The sequence below is a fragment of the Cetorhinus maximus genome, chromosome 16 (assembly GCF_964194155.1).
Source record: "Cetorhinus maximus chromosome 16, sCetMax3.hap1.1, whole genome shotgun sequence".
Taxonomy (NCBI): Eukaryota; Metazoa; Chordata; class Chondrichthyes; order Lamniformes; family Cetorhinidae; genus Cetorhinus; species Cetorhinus maximus.
In genome coordinates, this window is record NC_135894.1 from 11,069,802 (window position 1) to 11,085,809 (window position 16,008).

The 16,008-nt window shown below is 44.1% G+C and overlaps 1 protein-coding gene across 1 annotated transcript in view; it reads left to right on the top strand.

Annotated features, from left to right (window-relative positions):
• The window catches only part of LOC144691355 (uncharacterized), a 215,509-nt gene that overhangs the window by 54,799 nt on the left and 144,702 nt on the right, over nucleotides 1-16,008 (top strand). Inside the window, exons 4-6 of the mRNA XM_078559369.1 lie at nucleotides 11,027-11,164; nucleotides 15,221-15,268; nucleotides 15,739-15,777. Coding sequence (XP_078415495.1) covers nucleotides 11,027-11,164; nucleotides 15,221-15,268; nucleotides 15,739-15,777 — 225 coding nt within the window. The remainder of the gene's footprint in view (nucleotides 1-11,026; nucleotides 11,165-15,220; nucleotides 15,269-15,738; nucleotides 15,778-16,008) is intronic.

The following is a 16,008-nucleotide window of genomic DNA, read 5'->3' on the forward strand; positions in this document are numbered from 1 at the left end:
CTTCAGGGTTGGGCCACAGGTTGAAATATCTGACATATAGATTTTCAAAGAGGAGGCCTCACCTTCGCACTCAAAAAGGTCAAGTTTCTTCCTGGTGATGCGACCTGAAATACCTGTCTTAGAAAAATGTCCCCATTGGTTAACTACTATATAATTTGCTCTTTACTGTATTAGCCCCGAGCACATACTAGCAGTTATGTTTATTTCTTTACCCAGAAGTGAAGCCTTGCAATGTTTTTTTTATGGCTGTGAAAGAGTTGGAAGATTGTGAACCAAGCATATTAGATTGTGCCTGTGACAAGCTGAGAGCTTATTATTCTACATAGTAAACACCAGAGCCCAGTTCTTCACTCAGTGTAACAGTTTACTAATTACATGTATGCTGCATAATGTGCTCCAGGTGTATTGTAGAGGCATCACAAATTGCCCAGAGTGACAGTGTTAGAGCAAAAGAGGAAGTCAAGAGAGGAACAAACAGAACAATCGAAACTTCTAGCATCAATGCAATTGTGATGAAAGCTGTATTTTACTGAATGTTCTCAGTGGTGTACACGGAACAATAGTGTCCAAAGGTGGAGTTCCACATATTTGTAAGTGTTAAAACATCTACAAAGAATGATGTTGTAAAGGTCACACTGTTGACTGATATCTAGGTAGGTAATTAACCACGGTTCACAGGGACCTTAGGCATCTCTCTCTTTACTTAGAGAGATAATCAGTTATAAAACTAGAGGGATACCACTCCACATCATGCACAGGATAGGCAAAGTGGGAGATCTTCAGCTGGAACAGGAATTGAACCCCCTGTTGACATTATTCTGACGTCAAGCTAACGAGCCCCCTGACAGATTTTGGCTGTGAAGAAAATGAGTACTAAAGTGCTAAAAGAAAAATATGGTCAGAGTATTGCGCCCATTGGCCACACTCTGGGAGGGGGCCTTAATTGGCCGGTCAGCATGAAATCGCGGCCGGGCCCCGATCGCGGGCGGCAGTCAACTTCCCGACCACTCCCGCTTGCCCCCGCTGAGCCCACCCAATGAGGGGCAAAATTCTGACCTATGAATACTGGAAATCTGATATAAAAACACGCAGCAGGTGCTGACAAACAGAGACAAGAGAGAAAAGGCCACCTGAGCTACCATCCTTATTTCCTTAAGAGTAGAGAGCTCAGGGAATGCTGGATGTGGAGACAATGGGGGATGTGGGGCGGGGAGCAGCAGTAAAATGACACACGATGACGCTGGGCGAGTGTCCCAACGTCATCGCGCACTCGTATGATATTTCAGTAGGTGGGCGTGTGCCAGAGTCAACAGCACGCCTGTCGACAATTAATAGGCCTATTAAGGCCATTAAAGATCTCATCGAATTAATTATTTTGCTGCCCGTCCAACCTTACGGTTGGCTTTGGATTTTTTGTGAAACCTCATCGACGGGCAGGATGAGATTTCAATCTGTCATTCAAAAAAAATTTCAACTCATTTCTAACATGGCCCTGTTCATGCGACAGAGTCACAGGAGGGGACATGTTGTTACCATTTAAAAAATCTTTCATCTTCATTGTTCAAAATCTTCATCGCCCTGAGGTGCCTTAGGGAGCTTTTCCTACACGCGCCCGAGCACATGTGCGAACTTGCGCGCTCACTCTCCTCCCCCCGCCACACAGGCAGCGCTGAGCGCTGCAGCACGCGTTTCACTCTGGGGGGTCTCAATTGGCCCGTCAGCATGAAATCGCGGCCGGGCCCCGATCGCGGGCGGCAGTCGACTTCCCGACCACTCCCGCTTGCCCCCCTTGTCGAGCCTGCCCAATGAAGGCATAATTCTGACCTATGAATACTGGAAATCTGATATAAAAACACGCAGCAGGTGCCAACAAACAGAGACAAGAGAGAAAAGGCCACCTGAGCTCCCATCCTTATTTCCTTAAGAGTAGAGAGCTCAGGGAACGCTGGATGTGGAGACAATGGGGGATGTGGGGCGGGGAGCAGCATGAGTTCCATCAAACCTATAGCTAGTACCTGCATTTGCTTTTAATTCTTTATTACCCTGCACACAGGCATTGGACATGCAATGTCTTGCATGAAAATAGCTGCTCGAAGGTTGGTGGAGTAGGAGGGTCAGTTATTTAGGTTCAAATGGGAGCATTTAGTTAAGAACAGAACATGATTGAGATGGGAGCAAACACAGGTGGAACTGGAGGAACTGAAACCTGCTGGACAGAGGATCAGCTGCAGGACTCCTTTAGCTGCTGAACCTCGGGATTTGTCTCTTTATATCCCCATGAAAAGCATCCAGCTGTATACACTTTCCTAACTTGTCTAGGTTCCCTCGAAATATAAAAGCCATGTTTTAGATTTTTGAGAAGTAGACGGGAGGTAGGTGGGAGAAGCGGAAGACATCTGGCTTGGAAATATATCACTGTTCCTTCACTGTCACTGGGTCAAAATCCTGAAACTCCCTCCCTAACAGCACTATGGGTGTATCTACACCACATGGACTGCAGTGGTTCAAGAATGCAACTCACCACCACCTTCTCAAGGGCAATTAGGGATGGGCAATAAATGTTGGCCCAGCCAGCAAAGCGCACACCCCATGATTGAATTTTTTTAAAAATTGCACCCATTCATACAAGGATCCACTTTTGGGGAATCACTTTCTAGGTTTTGTTGCAATGGTGTACACTGTTGTATGATGACTTTCTTGAATTCTCTATAATCTTCACATATTGGATACATTTGATTTGTGGGCATCCTATTGACTGCCACCACCTAAGTGAACACACAAGGTGTGAACAAACCCATCTGATATATCCACTTTGGCTATCAAACCCCTCTTACAAATCGTCCAAATGCAGAGTGGTTTCAAGAGGTACTGAGACCCACCTGATGAGATCGTTTTCACCATCGCCTCCTGGAATGAGGTGGGGGAGCATTAATTCTGCTAAATAGAAGAGAAAGAATTTTCTTGTCAAGTTCATCTATATTGGGGAGCAATGCCATCCGTCAACTCTCAACCTCTACGCATTGCCCCCTAGTTAGATAAATTGTGCATCTTGACTTAAGTACAACTTTATGTGCACAGCTTGCCTGTGGCTCAGGTGATCCAGCCTATGCTTATGATATATAAAGCACATGCAGCCTCAATCCTGCCATATCAAGAGAGCATTAAAAGGGGGATTTTCAACTTTGGTCTCCAACCAGGAGGCCTCACCAGTGTAGTGTGTGTCAGAAACTTGGGCTTGTGTTGCTCATGGTGTTTAGAAACATTTAGCTTAATATTGAGAAAACCTTATCCTTCTTTTAAGGTGTAACTAACTTGCACTTTCAATTATGAACGCATGGATTGAATTGGCATCAAGAATTTGGTTCAAGAGTTTAAATAAGATTTGGATAGTCTCCGGATTTAACACTGAGTAGAGAGATCCGAGTTTATATGAAAGTAGGAGGATGGTGCCAGTACATGAACCTCTAGAAAAGGGCAAGCTACATGAGCCTTTTTCACCCTTGTGTCCACTAACACCATCCATACTGTTTCCACGTACCATTTAATCTTTTGCTTTGACTGTTTTCAACAGATCACACTACTGATTCTTTGAACATAACAGGTGTCAATTTTTTTTTGTTATTTTGTGCTATTAATTAAGAAACAATAGTCCAGTGATTGAAGTTGCACATTTCCATTGGAACTTAATTTTAAAAATCAATCAGAAGCAAGACTGATATTAAAATCAATGTTTGCTAATTGAACAAGAATTGTTGATAAGTTGTAATGATATTGTCAGCAATGGTCTGACCTTATCATTAAGCTACCTTTTTTACAGTACCTTCCAGCATTGCTGCTGTTAGATCTGTAACAGATACCAGAAACATAATTCTTTCATATTGTGGCACGCAGAGATATTTTTTACCAAAAATCTTTCAGACCTCAATAGATCCAAGCTAAATACAGGACCATGAAGAAACAAGGCAGATTTACTGGAACAAAATAAAGTTAGAGATATTGTTAATTAAATTCTACCAACTTATAGTTAGATGTGCTATGATCTTTTTTCATTACGGTATAAAAACTGTAGTCCATAACTTATTACTGTTTATCTTCCATTTCAATGAATGACTTTAGTTAATACCATTATACCTGACTGTACCATATACATATTGCTGTATATATTACCTAATCTATTGTCTATTTTCAGCTGACATTGTCTCCAGTGCCACTGATGTTAAGTTTTCTTTCACCACATTGGGCAGATCAGGTTTCTTTACTATTTTAATGTGTAACATTTGTTTTTTAAAGAAAACAGCTAGAGTAATTGAAAGTGTATTTGGGTTCGAATCAACAAAGGTGGAGTGCCCAAATTTGGAAACTGGGCAGTGTATAGAAAGGTAGAACATGTGCTCTCCAAGATAATTATTATACGGTTAGTTCCTGATCTCAGTTAGATTGTTGAGGATGCAACACACGGGAACCTTCCAGAGGCAGGGAGCCCTAGGCTGAATTTTCACCGAGCCAAGATGGCTTGGGAGCCCTTTAAAAATGGTGGGTGGGTCCCGATTCCGGGATTCCAGCTCCTGTCTGATTTTCAGGAGTACCTTTAAAGGGTGCAGGCTGGTTTCTGTGAAAAGCCCGCATCTGGCACTCCCAAGCTCCATTGTGGGGATAGGCATGTCCTACTCCTCCAAAATTCCCATGAAGTTCAGGCCAGGCTTTTAAAGATTCGTGGTTCATAGCCCCTTAGAGGAATCGTGAGCCCTCGTCTGCATGAGAGGACCTCTTAAAAGATGAGTTCCAAATGTCCTTCTCATGCCCCCTATTCCAAGGTAAAGCCCTCACCCACCCATCACCATGGCCCCTCATGCCCCTATTGCCCAGCTATGCCCCTCCACCCACCATTTATGGTCTTTCATCCCCCAATGCCAGGCTATGGCCCTCAACAACCCCCCTCTCCCCCCAATAGCCCCTCAAATCCCTTATGTGAGCTATTGCACTCCACAAGCCCTCATAGCCCCTCACACTCCTTATGCCAAGCTATGGCACGTCATGCCCATTGACCCCACTATACGCTGTATGGATCCAATGAACCCTATAGTGACATGCTTGGCTGAGAACCCAGACATTCATTATTCTTGTTGAACCAGCTGCGCCCCAGAGAAAACATTGCTTGATTGACAACTGTGGCTCTCTGATCTCTGCACTCAATTTCACAACGTTTATTTACACACGGTTAAGTGATTTCAGGGTTTGTGGTTTCTACTATTGACACTTTAAATGGTCTGAATGATTGACACTTATATTGCCTTGTAGTGTAATGACTTCTGTTAACATGTTTGGAAGTAATGAGTGTATGACTTTTTTAAAGTTTTGTTTAACACATCCTATTGTCACTATAGTTTATTGGCTCTATACAGTGTATAGTGAGTCAATGGGCATGTAAGTGCCATAATATGGCATAGGAGGTATGAGGGGCAATGGAGGTGGATGAAGTGCCATGCATTGGCATTGGGGGCATGTTGGGCCATGGGGGTGGGTGGAGGGGCATAGTTTGACATCAGGGGTATGCGGGACCTGGGGGTGGGGGGGGGGGGGGTTGAGCTGAGGGGTATAGCTTGGGAGCAAGGGGGGGTGGGTGAGGAGCATAGCCTGGCATGGCGGTGTGAGTTGGCATTGATGAGCATGGCGGGGTGTTGGAAGGGGGTGGTGAGATGGTGTGAGGGGTGAGGGTTGAAGGACCTTGGTGTTTTTATTTTAACTAAGATGAGGTCCCACAGCACTGAGGTGGGTCTTTTAAACAGTCCGCTTTGGCACCTGGCAGCCTCTTTGGTTGCCTCCAAACTTCTTCCCAGGTCAGCTGGTCCAACTCTACCCTGCACCCACCCTACTCCCCCCACACCCCCCCTCTCTGGCATTGAAGATCCTGCCTTTGCAGGCGCCTTCTCCCGAGGCAGGTGGGCCGAGTCGGGAGTTTTCCTAACTCCTGCTACCTGCCTCGAGGTTGAAAACTCAGGGCCCTCCCAGCATTATTCCTGTTTGTTTCCATGTAACTGAGGTTAGGTGAGATTTCAGAGTAGATTCCCATCCTAGCTTGTGGGTTGTTTCATGGAAAGTAATCCTAAACAGGGAGAGAATTTATTAAACAGAAGGTCATGTTTGAAGATTTGATCAAAGCACGTGGCCTTCCACTCTTACTGGAATACTCCATTGGTTTCAGTGCTGCATGAGAAAGATTCTGACCAGCCAATAACAGCATAGCTTGTTAATTCATTGAGCCCCTTTCCCAGCTTTCAGATCCCCCCTTCTGATTTTCAGAAAGGGGCTCATCAGCTAAAAGATTGTCAAGAAAACATATTTGGAATCTCTAAGTGCAGAAAATTCTTAAGAGGCTAGAAATCCTGCAACAAGCAACTCACCTCCTGATTCCCCAAAGCCTGTCCACCATCTACAAGGCACAAGGCAGGAGTGTGATGGAATACCCCGCACTTGCTTGGATCAGCGCAGCTCCCACAACACTCAAGATGCTTGAAAGCAGCCCGCTTGATTGGCACCCCATCCATAAACATTCACTCCCTCCACCACCGACGCACAGTGGCAGCAGTGTGTACCATCTACAAGGTACACTACAGGAACTTGCCAAGGCTCCTTAGACAGCACCCTCCAAACCACAGCCACTACCATCTAGAAGGACAAGGGCAGCAGATAGATGGGAACACCACCACCTGGAAGTTCCTCTGCAAGTCGCTTGCCACCCTGACTTGGAAATATATTGCGTTCCTTCACTGTCACTGGGTCAAGATCCTGGAACTCCCTTCCTAACAGCACTGTGGGTGCACCTACACCACATGGACTGCAGCGGTTCAAGAAGGCAGCTCACCACCACCTTCTCAAGGGCAATTAGGGATGGGCAATAAATACTGGCCCAGCCAGCGAAGCCCACATCCCATGAATGAGTAAAAAAAAAATCTTAATTGCAGTAATCTCTTCAACAGATAAGGGACTTAATATATATTTTTCTGCTGGTTCTCTGTGTTCATTATTGCTTGCACTAGATCACAGGAACAATGCTTCTGTGCTTAATGCAGCACAGAGCAAGCAGGGTGATAGCAAGATTCATGTTTAAACTCATTCAAGAAGGTCCAGGAAGGTTTCCTATTATCATTAGAAAAGAGCAGGTTTCAATGTGACTGGGTTTCAAAGGTTTCCTGTTGAAATAATAAATAATAAATGGGTCAACAAGAACAATTGGACAGAAATTCACCTTCAACAAGTTTGCAAAGTGGCTGCTACTGAATCAGTTGCCCATTATACATCCTACCTGATTTTTCCTTTTTATTGGCTTCATTAGAAAGGCAAATGTAACAGATGGCACACTTTAAAACACTTCCAAAGTTTAATTTCACCTTCAATGTTCAAATCACGTTCTTGCATGTGCCAACAATGAAGTAGTTTAAGGTGAGGGATAATGACTGTGCAGGAATTTAAGGCAAATTGCTTGGCACGCACATTTAAAAATATTACACAGGGAAATTGCAATCCTTGAATGTACTTTGTAGAAAGACGGTCATGGTGAGAATGCAGGAAAATGGAATACAGGACTTACATGCAACAAAATAGTTTCTTCCTCCTTGTAAATGTTCTTATTTCAAATCTCTATGTTCAAATTGCTAAATATCAAATAACTTGTATCTAAATAATGTTTTCCAATAACATGGTAATTGTATTCATCTACCATAAGAAGCGACTGTTTAACCTGACTTGGTCACTATCTCTTTGCAGCCTTTAGCAAGGTCAATCTTAATTCACCTGTCCCATTAATCACAAGAGGGACGAGAAGGACATTTTTGCTGTTATGATTTTCAAAGAAATCTCATGCTTTGTTTAAAAGCTTGATGCAAATAGAATCAGAAATTGACAAATTAAGACTATACCTTTGTGTTTCCGTTCAACATCAATATTGATATCTGAATATTAAATCTGAAATAATATCTTGCTTATTTCAGCTCCTTCACTGCGTACAACAAGTACTTCAGGTTTTTTTAGTTGCTCTTTTCTGTTAAGTGAATTCAGGAACATGAGGAGGATATTGCACCATCTGTGATGAGTTCATATCTTGCCCCCGCCAGAAGCTGAGGTACAGTTACCCTCAGTACAAATGAGAAAAATCAGCCTGATCACTATCCAGTAAGCCCAGGCAGAAAGTATGCCACATGTACAGAGAGGAAAAAGAGAGAATTTGCATTGATGAAGTGCCTCTCAATATGGCTGGCTGGAGCTGAGAAATGGAGCCCAGAAATGCTAACCAGATTCTGCCATTTAAATTGGCAGGACCTGAGGGAAACGTTTTCTTCCAGATTTTCCGAAAAAAAAACTGTCCCTCTTCCCCAACGTCGCTCACTCCCTTTCCTGCCTGCAAACATCAGGGCCTTCATTTCTGTTCCCGATTTGTTGACTCCACTCTGTCCTTAAATCGTGCCTGTACTTTTTTTTACAGGGGGATTTTCCACCACAGGTACCACACATATATCCAATGTGACAGGTATTACAAATATCACTTTGAGAATTTTCATTAGGAGAGTGACATTTAAAATTATGAGCCTATGACTTTGTTTTTATGACTGTGCAAGTGCATTTTGTGCTGAAGCTGTTGGTGTAAATACAGCATGCCTCAATCTTTATGTGTTGATAAATCTTGCTAACCCCATCCTTAAATAGCCTTCATTTGCCTGGAACTCCAAAGGAACTACGCTCATTTGGGATTGCATGTTCTATGCCTACTTCTCATTTCTAAATCAGGGCCCTGTCTCTTGTTCTGAGTGTTTTCTTTCTGACCTTCTCTCTATCTCTCTTTCCCTCTGGCTCTCGAATGAGATGCGTTCTGTGAAGTGTTTTCATTATATGGTGTACACCAGTGGTCTGTTGCACCAAGTTTAGCTTATGTCTCGTCCAACGCCAAGAACACCTTTGAAATATTGCCCGTCTCTACACAAGAAACCTCCGTCCATACCTTCGTCAGCTCAAGACTTAAGTGGTCACTTGCCCATTTTGTTGACTTATTGAGCATCATTTAATATAAACTCTGTTTGCATTCTATCTCACACGAAATGGCTCCGATTTTAAACTTCATGCACTTTGGGGATGAAACGAGCTGCGGGATGGCCAGGAGTACACCATGGAAAGTTTAGCATGGGGCCCGGGCCATTTTAACTCCCAGGCCTCATTAGAATATCAGGGGTTGTCTGTCCTCTCAACTGCCTGCACAAGCGGACAGCCTGCCATCCACAAATCCCGACAGTTCTCGACTCTTAAAGTTGAAGTTGAATGACTTTCTTTCAGTTCCTGCCTTGAAGATGATTTTAACCTGCTGGAAACTGTTGGGCATTGTTGAAATGTTGGAAACTATTGGAAGCTGTTAGATGGTGTTGAACTGTTGGACTTTGTTGGATGTTGGGCTTTGTTGCACATTTGGATTGAGCCATAAGGAATGGTTGCAGGAGTGGGCCATTCAGCCTATGAGCCTGCTTCACGATTCATTAAAATCATGGATGAACCTCAACTTTACTTTCCTTTTCCATTGGTCCTGCCCATTGACTCTCTTAGTGCTCAAAATTCTATTGCTTTCAGTCTTGATAATTGGACACAATGAGATTGTTGGACAGTAAGAGATTGTTGGTTGTTGCTTGATTTTTGCATATTATTTTATTGTTCAACCTTGTTAGATTGCTAGTTATAGTTGGGCAGTTGGACATGATTGAATGGTTGGACATTGTTGGATTGTTAGATACTTGGATTGTTCAACATTGTCAATTGGTGAGAAGTTGAGTAGAGCTGTGTGGGAATTTTGTATAGAAAGTGGTTGTATTGAAAGATGGTGAAGCAGTGAGATGGAACGAGGATGTGGAAGCCTTAAAATGTTTGTGGATTGTTGGGTGCTTTTGGGTTGTTGGGTTTTGTGGGTTGTTGGGCTGTTGGTCATTTCTGGGTGGTTGAACATTTGGTCGATTGGATATTGTTGTAATGTTGCACATTATTGGGCACAATTACAGCAGACAGCATGAGCAGAACAGCGGGTCCATGGTTCTCTGCTGCCTACATGGAGGCTTTAATGAAGAAAGTGTGGTGAAAGAGGAGAGACTCTTCCCCAGAAGTCACAACAATGTTGGCAGGCTAGGCTGAAGCAGCTGAAGACAGAGGTGTTTGAAACATCAATACCTCTAGGATCACCCTGAGCAGATGGCTTCATAATATAGATAGAGGTTCTATAATCAAAGGTGCAACAAGAGTGAGTACACCTCGTAAGTTCTCCTGATCACTCAAATTGCATTTCACAGCACTCTTCCCACCCACACTCCCAGCACTTTCATTAATTTGATCCTCTCGATTAAAACATCACACCATAATATCTTATTTTCCCATTTCAAGCGCATTCACCTCTTCCTTTCCTTTCCTCACACTACATGTTAACACCATAAACCTCAATTCCTCCCAGCACTCTTTCATCATTTAACAGAAGGCACAGCTCCCTTTCTATTTTAAGACCTCCACATCCTCATTCCATCTTGCTGCCTCTCCAACTCTCAACACAACCACTTTCCATACAAAATTCCCACAATACTCAACACACACCCTCAACCCTGCACCTGCTCTATCTGCAGAAAAAAATTACAACACTAATGAGGGGGCAATTTTTGGAGGAGAAACTTGTAAAGTACTGGAGTGGTGAGTTGCTCTTGCAGGAAGCCAACACAGACTTGATGGACTGAATGGCCCCCTTCTGTATGTTTCTGTGATTCTATCTCATTGCCCTCGTCCAAGCAAAACAGGACACCTTGGATACTAATGGTTCAGGCAGATACAGCACCATCGGGGAAAGCAAGGCTGGTGGAAACAGCAGGCTGCCTGCAGATTATATTACAAGCCTCTCTTCACCTCAGCATAGATGCCGCAAGCTGCCCATCTTCAAACTATTCTCAAGAATGTCGCCTCCTAATGTCATTTTTCTGTGCCCATCCTAAGTCCTGTTGCTCTTCCCTTTCCTCAGGTTTATCTCAGCAGCAAAAAGCTTTTGCTGAAAGTGAAGAAGAAGATAGAAGTGAAGATGGGGAAAGTGACGACAAAGAAAACAGCAACGAAAACAGCAATGAAGGAGAAGCACCACCAAGCACTGTAGCCTTCCTAGGTACCAGCTCAGACATTGCCAGCCCATGGGGGTTAGATAATAAGGTTGAGGGGTCTGCACAGTGTGAGTCTCAGAACACCAGTCAGCAGCAGCTGGTACTGGTAGCAGGGGCAGCTCAGGAGACAGCTCAATAAATGGTGCAGACCTGTCCCAGCCTCGCTCAGCTGGATATACATGGTAATTACAAGCCCCAACCAGGGAAAAGGAAGACACTGGCATCACACAAACAGCTGCTTGAGTTATTGGAAGGCCTTCCAGGGAATTTCATTACTAAGGCTCACTATAGAGTGGTTCACTTCCTGTATGGTGCCAGCTCTCACAGCATCAGCATTCTGCCTTGTTTGTACATTTTGCGGTTTTAGTGGGAGCACGAATGCAGGGTACATGTATCCACCTTGAACGCACACATGTCCGACATGGACAGAGTGATATCCAGACTGGTGGACTGAATAGACAGGGGCTTTGAAGGAGCCACTCCACTTCTTCAATCTACTCTCCTGCAGATCCCTTCCAATGTGGGTAGATTCCAGAAGATAAGTGGCTCCCTCAAAGCCCCAGAGTGGTGGCTGTGTACGATTTTAAGATGTCAGGTCATCTTCATGTGCGCTCCTCCACTGCCCCCTCCCTTCAACCAACACCAGCCCTGTGCCAATCCCATTATGGCGCCAGCAAGTCAGCTGGACTAGTAGACTGTCCCTGCAGCACCTGAGGAGCAGCGGTCTGTAACTGGGCCTTCACAAGCTTGAGCATCTGGAATACATCAGTCCTAAGTGTCTGACAACATGACACACAGCAGCCTTCACCTTTGCTGAGGCTACTAGGGGAGCATCTCATTGGGGCAGTAAATCTTTGAAATCTTCGAAAATCTTCTTATCAGTGAAGCCTAATGGATTAAGAACTTGCATGAGAGATACATTCAAATTATTGATATTAAATTCGTCAACTTTCTTACATATGGCACTTTGACCGGCAGTACACGGCAGCAGTGAGTCTGCATTCTCAGTCTATCATCGTTATAGGGGAATGATGTCAATGTTCCGGATTTCAGGATTAAGAACCTGGTGAAGGAGGAATCAAGGCCTGAAACGTAGAGGGGACGGGGAATGAGCAGGTCACCAGGATCATTAAATCTCTTGCTGCAAGGCAATGAGTTGACCCTTCTCCTGTTGCTTACCCCTCTCCATCCTTGCCTTCTTTGTCTGATGAGGTCTATTACTACTGCTTAAGACTCCTCCAGCTGTCTAGCCACCTTGCAGAAACTTGCACGATGCCCTTTCTTTGATTAGTCACTAACCGCACATTGATGGAGTGGTATTTTCCCATTGATAAACACTTCAAGCTGGTCATCTACTCTGGTGGGAACATGTGAACAGTCAATGACATCCCAACTGAGGGAAACTGGCCACTGCTGCAAATCCTGAGTTCTTTTTGCCGACTGTTGAGGCCAGCAGGAATGATGATGTATTAGTCAGTTGTGGCAGAGAAGGCATCAGTACCTGTTTAATGCAAACTAGGACATGTGAGTTATGTCCCTTGCTGAAGACTGGAAAGAGCAATCATTGAAGAAGCTATGAGCTGCGGGGACTTTAAGAGGTGCTAACAACTGCATAACCCCTCATCCAGTAGACAGCAAGCCAGCTTGCAGGAGCTTCCAAATATCTGAGACAGAATGTCTGATGATCCAAAGCCTCCTGAAGCAATGCTCCACATTCAGGTCAAAGAATATTACTCTGGGCTGGTGCACTGTTTGTACTCAGTATGCCCTCCTATGACTAGCCCCCTTTCTTATGAAAGACACTAGCCCTTGAGGCTCCCGAGACCCCTGAAGTCACTGTTGCTCCTGACAGTCCTGTTGTCCCTGCCACTTCAGTCATTCCTGAGACCCTGTCACTGCTGTGACTTCTGTAGCCTCTGTCATTACTGAGGCAATTGTCCCTGTCGCTCCTGTGGCTCTTCCCACTCTTGAAGTCCTAGTGATGGTAGATAGGGTCAATGCACAGTGCATATGTTGATAGGACAATTAATTGAATGGGAGTCCCAGGCACTCTATCATGGTGCTATTACTGTTTCCAGCTGCAGAGATGTTTCAGTAGTACCACTTTCAGGGTTATTGTTATAGTCCGGACTTGGATTTACCTGAACATAGACCTGCGTCTCCATTTTATCCATGGGGAGGCCTTTCTGAATGGCAAAACAACACAACATACGCGAACTTTGACGATCAGTGATGGGGTTGCATAACAAGATGCCCTCTGATGATCCCGAGGCACAACTTCGAAGTAGAGCAGGAGAGTTCTCCCCAATGCCTTGGCGAATATTTATCCCTCAATTAACATCACATAAACAGATCATCAGGAAAATAACACACGCCTGTTTTTGTGAGCTTGCTGCTGTAGATGTCATATTTCTTACATTACAAAGTGACTACACCTCATTGGCTGCAAAAAGCCTTTGGACATCTGGTGGTCGTGAAAGACACTATACAAACTCAAGTCCTTTCTTGAGCATTGTTATACTCGTATTCCACTTTAGATGCTGCAGGAGCGTCAGTAGTTTTTAGTTTCCGTAGAATCATCTATCCAACCCACCTTGTCTTCGAATAAATGCTTCCATTAATTATTGCCTTGGGATGAAAGCACATCCACCTGAGATGGGAAGTACATGTGTGAAAGAAAGAGGCTACCTAACTAATGCCCTGAGTTTTAACATGTTAAAATCAGGGTTAAAGTTTTGTTCTATTTACATGGATGTACAAGTACAGTTGTGCCAGCCGGAATTTTCCAGCCCCTGCCCCCACTCCCCATCCCCACAGTGTGGCTGGCGAGTCATTGAAATCTCCATTCACATCGGCAGGACTGGAAGATCCCGCTTGAGTGAGGGGCTGCAAAATCCTGGCCACTGAATCTCAATATAACTTGCCTCAGTGCATAGAAATTGACAATTTTTTCTCTCCCCATCCGGACAAATGTAAAGTATCCGTTAATGCTTATAATGAAGAACTGGAGCAGAGAAAGCAAATGCGTGTTGCCTAGGCACTTGTGGATTTGGCTTTCCTTGAGATCAGCTTAAAACTCAGCAAAACATGGGGCAAAATATTTAGCTTGGCGGGCGGGCGCCCGACCCACTCGAGCATAAAATGACGCGCGATGACATTGGCCAAGCGTCCCGACATCAACGCGCACTCTCGCGATAGGTTGGCAGGCGTGTGCCGGAATCGGCAGCACGCCTGCCGACAATTAAAAAGCCTGTTGAGGCCATTAAATTATCAATTAAGTTGAACATTTTGCTTTGAATCAGGCGAAAAGGCCAAGCGGCCTTTGCACTTTTTAGGAAACCTCATCCACGGGGCGGGACGAGGTCTCCTAAAGCAAATTAAAAAAAACTTAAAGCCTAATTAATAACATGTCGCTGCTCCTGTGACAGAGTCGCACGCAGGGTCAGGTTTCATAACATTTTTATTTTCTTTATTTTTTAATAATAAGTCTTCATCTCCCTGAGTTATGAAGTGCGCACTCGCGCACATACATGAAGTTTGTGCATGCCCTCTCGCACGTCTCCCCCCCGTCCGCACAGGCAGCGCTAAACGCTGCCACTTGCATGAAATCGCCTTGCAGCCCCCATCGCGGGCGGCGGTTAGCTTCCCAACCACCCCTGCCTGCTCCCGCCGTGCCCGCCCGCTAAGTGTGAAATTCTGCCCAGAAAGACCAGGTCTTTGAATGGTAGAATAAAAATGATCGAATATGATCTTAACCAGTTTCATTGGTTAATTTTGAACAAGCTCATAGAGAATACAGTCAAGTAAACTACCTGCTTATGGTCTAACTCACTTGTTGATAACATTGGTTGTTTTTTTCAAAGAAACAGACTAATTTGAATCAACATGGCCGATACTGGTGGAAAGTAAAGATCTTTATGAAAGGGAACCCCTTCACCCTGCCTGGATCTCCCTAGGAACCTCTGAAAGCATGTGTAATTTTTAAGCATAATTGATTGTTTTTTCTGTTCTACATGGAAGGTTGATCACATCTGATCTAATATCTTGTGCACCTCTTACAGGCAGCACTGCTTTCACTGTTACAGCATCTCCTCTATCAAGCACAACAGGTAGTGGAAATGTGATTTCTGAGAATGTGGTGGTTTAAGTTAGTTGTTTAAAACCAGAGAGAACTGCTTTATCCATTGAAGCCAATCTTGGCTGCATGAATTGTGAAAGTGCTATATTGAGATTGGATGTCTCTTAGAGTTGTAGAGCAATGATCATAGCCTTAATTTCTGTAATACCCTACAGTGTTCAAACTCTTACAGTCAAGCTTGGTGTCACCTGATAAGTATATTTTTCAACCTTGATGGCATTGGGAACCATGGGTCCAAGGCCTCAGCAATGTAATACCATTGGGGCTAATTTGCAGCTTCAGCCAGAGAGGCTGCAGTCTCAGATTGGCACCTATGATAGTCCTCAGATTTACCTACTCACAGGGCTGGTTCTGACAATGGTCACTTTGCCAGGTTACCCTCTGAAGAATGTAGATGGAAATCCAGCAGAGCTGACTTAACCGCTTGTCATCTGTTTACAGGGAATTCCTTTATCAATACAACCTCTTCACCTGTGACAGGTAATTGCAAATAATTGTTTGAGAGATTTAAATTTTAAAAATGGCAGTCATACATTAATAGAGAAAGTTTGATTTTTATTTCTATGACTGTATGAATTTACATGTTCTCCTTTTCATCCATGAGATCAGTATATTTTCTTCCTGTTTTCAGAATACAAAAAAAGAGTATGGCCCATAGACCAAGTTTCCCTCTGTTTGCTCAGCAATTAACATCTGCTGTGGTCATAACAA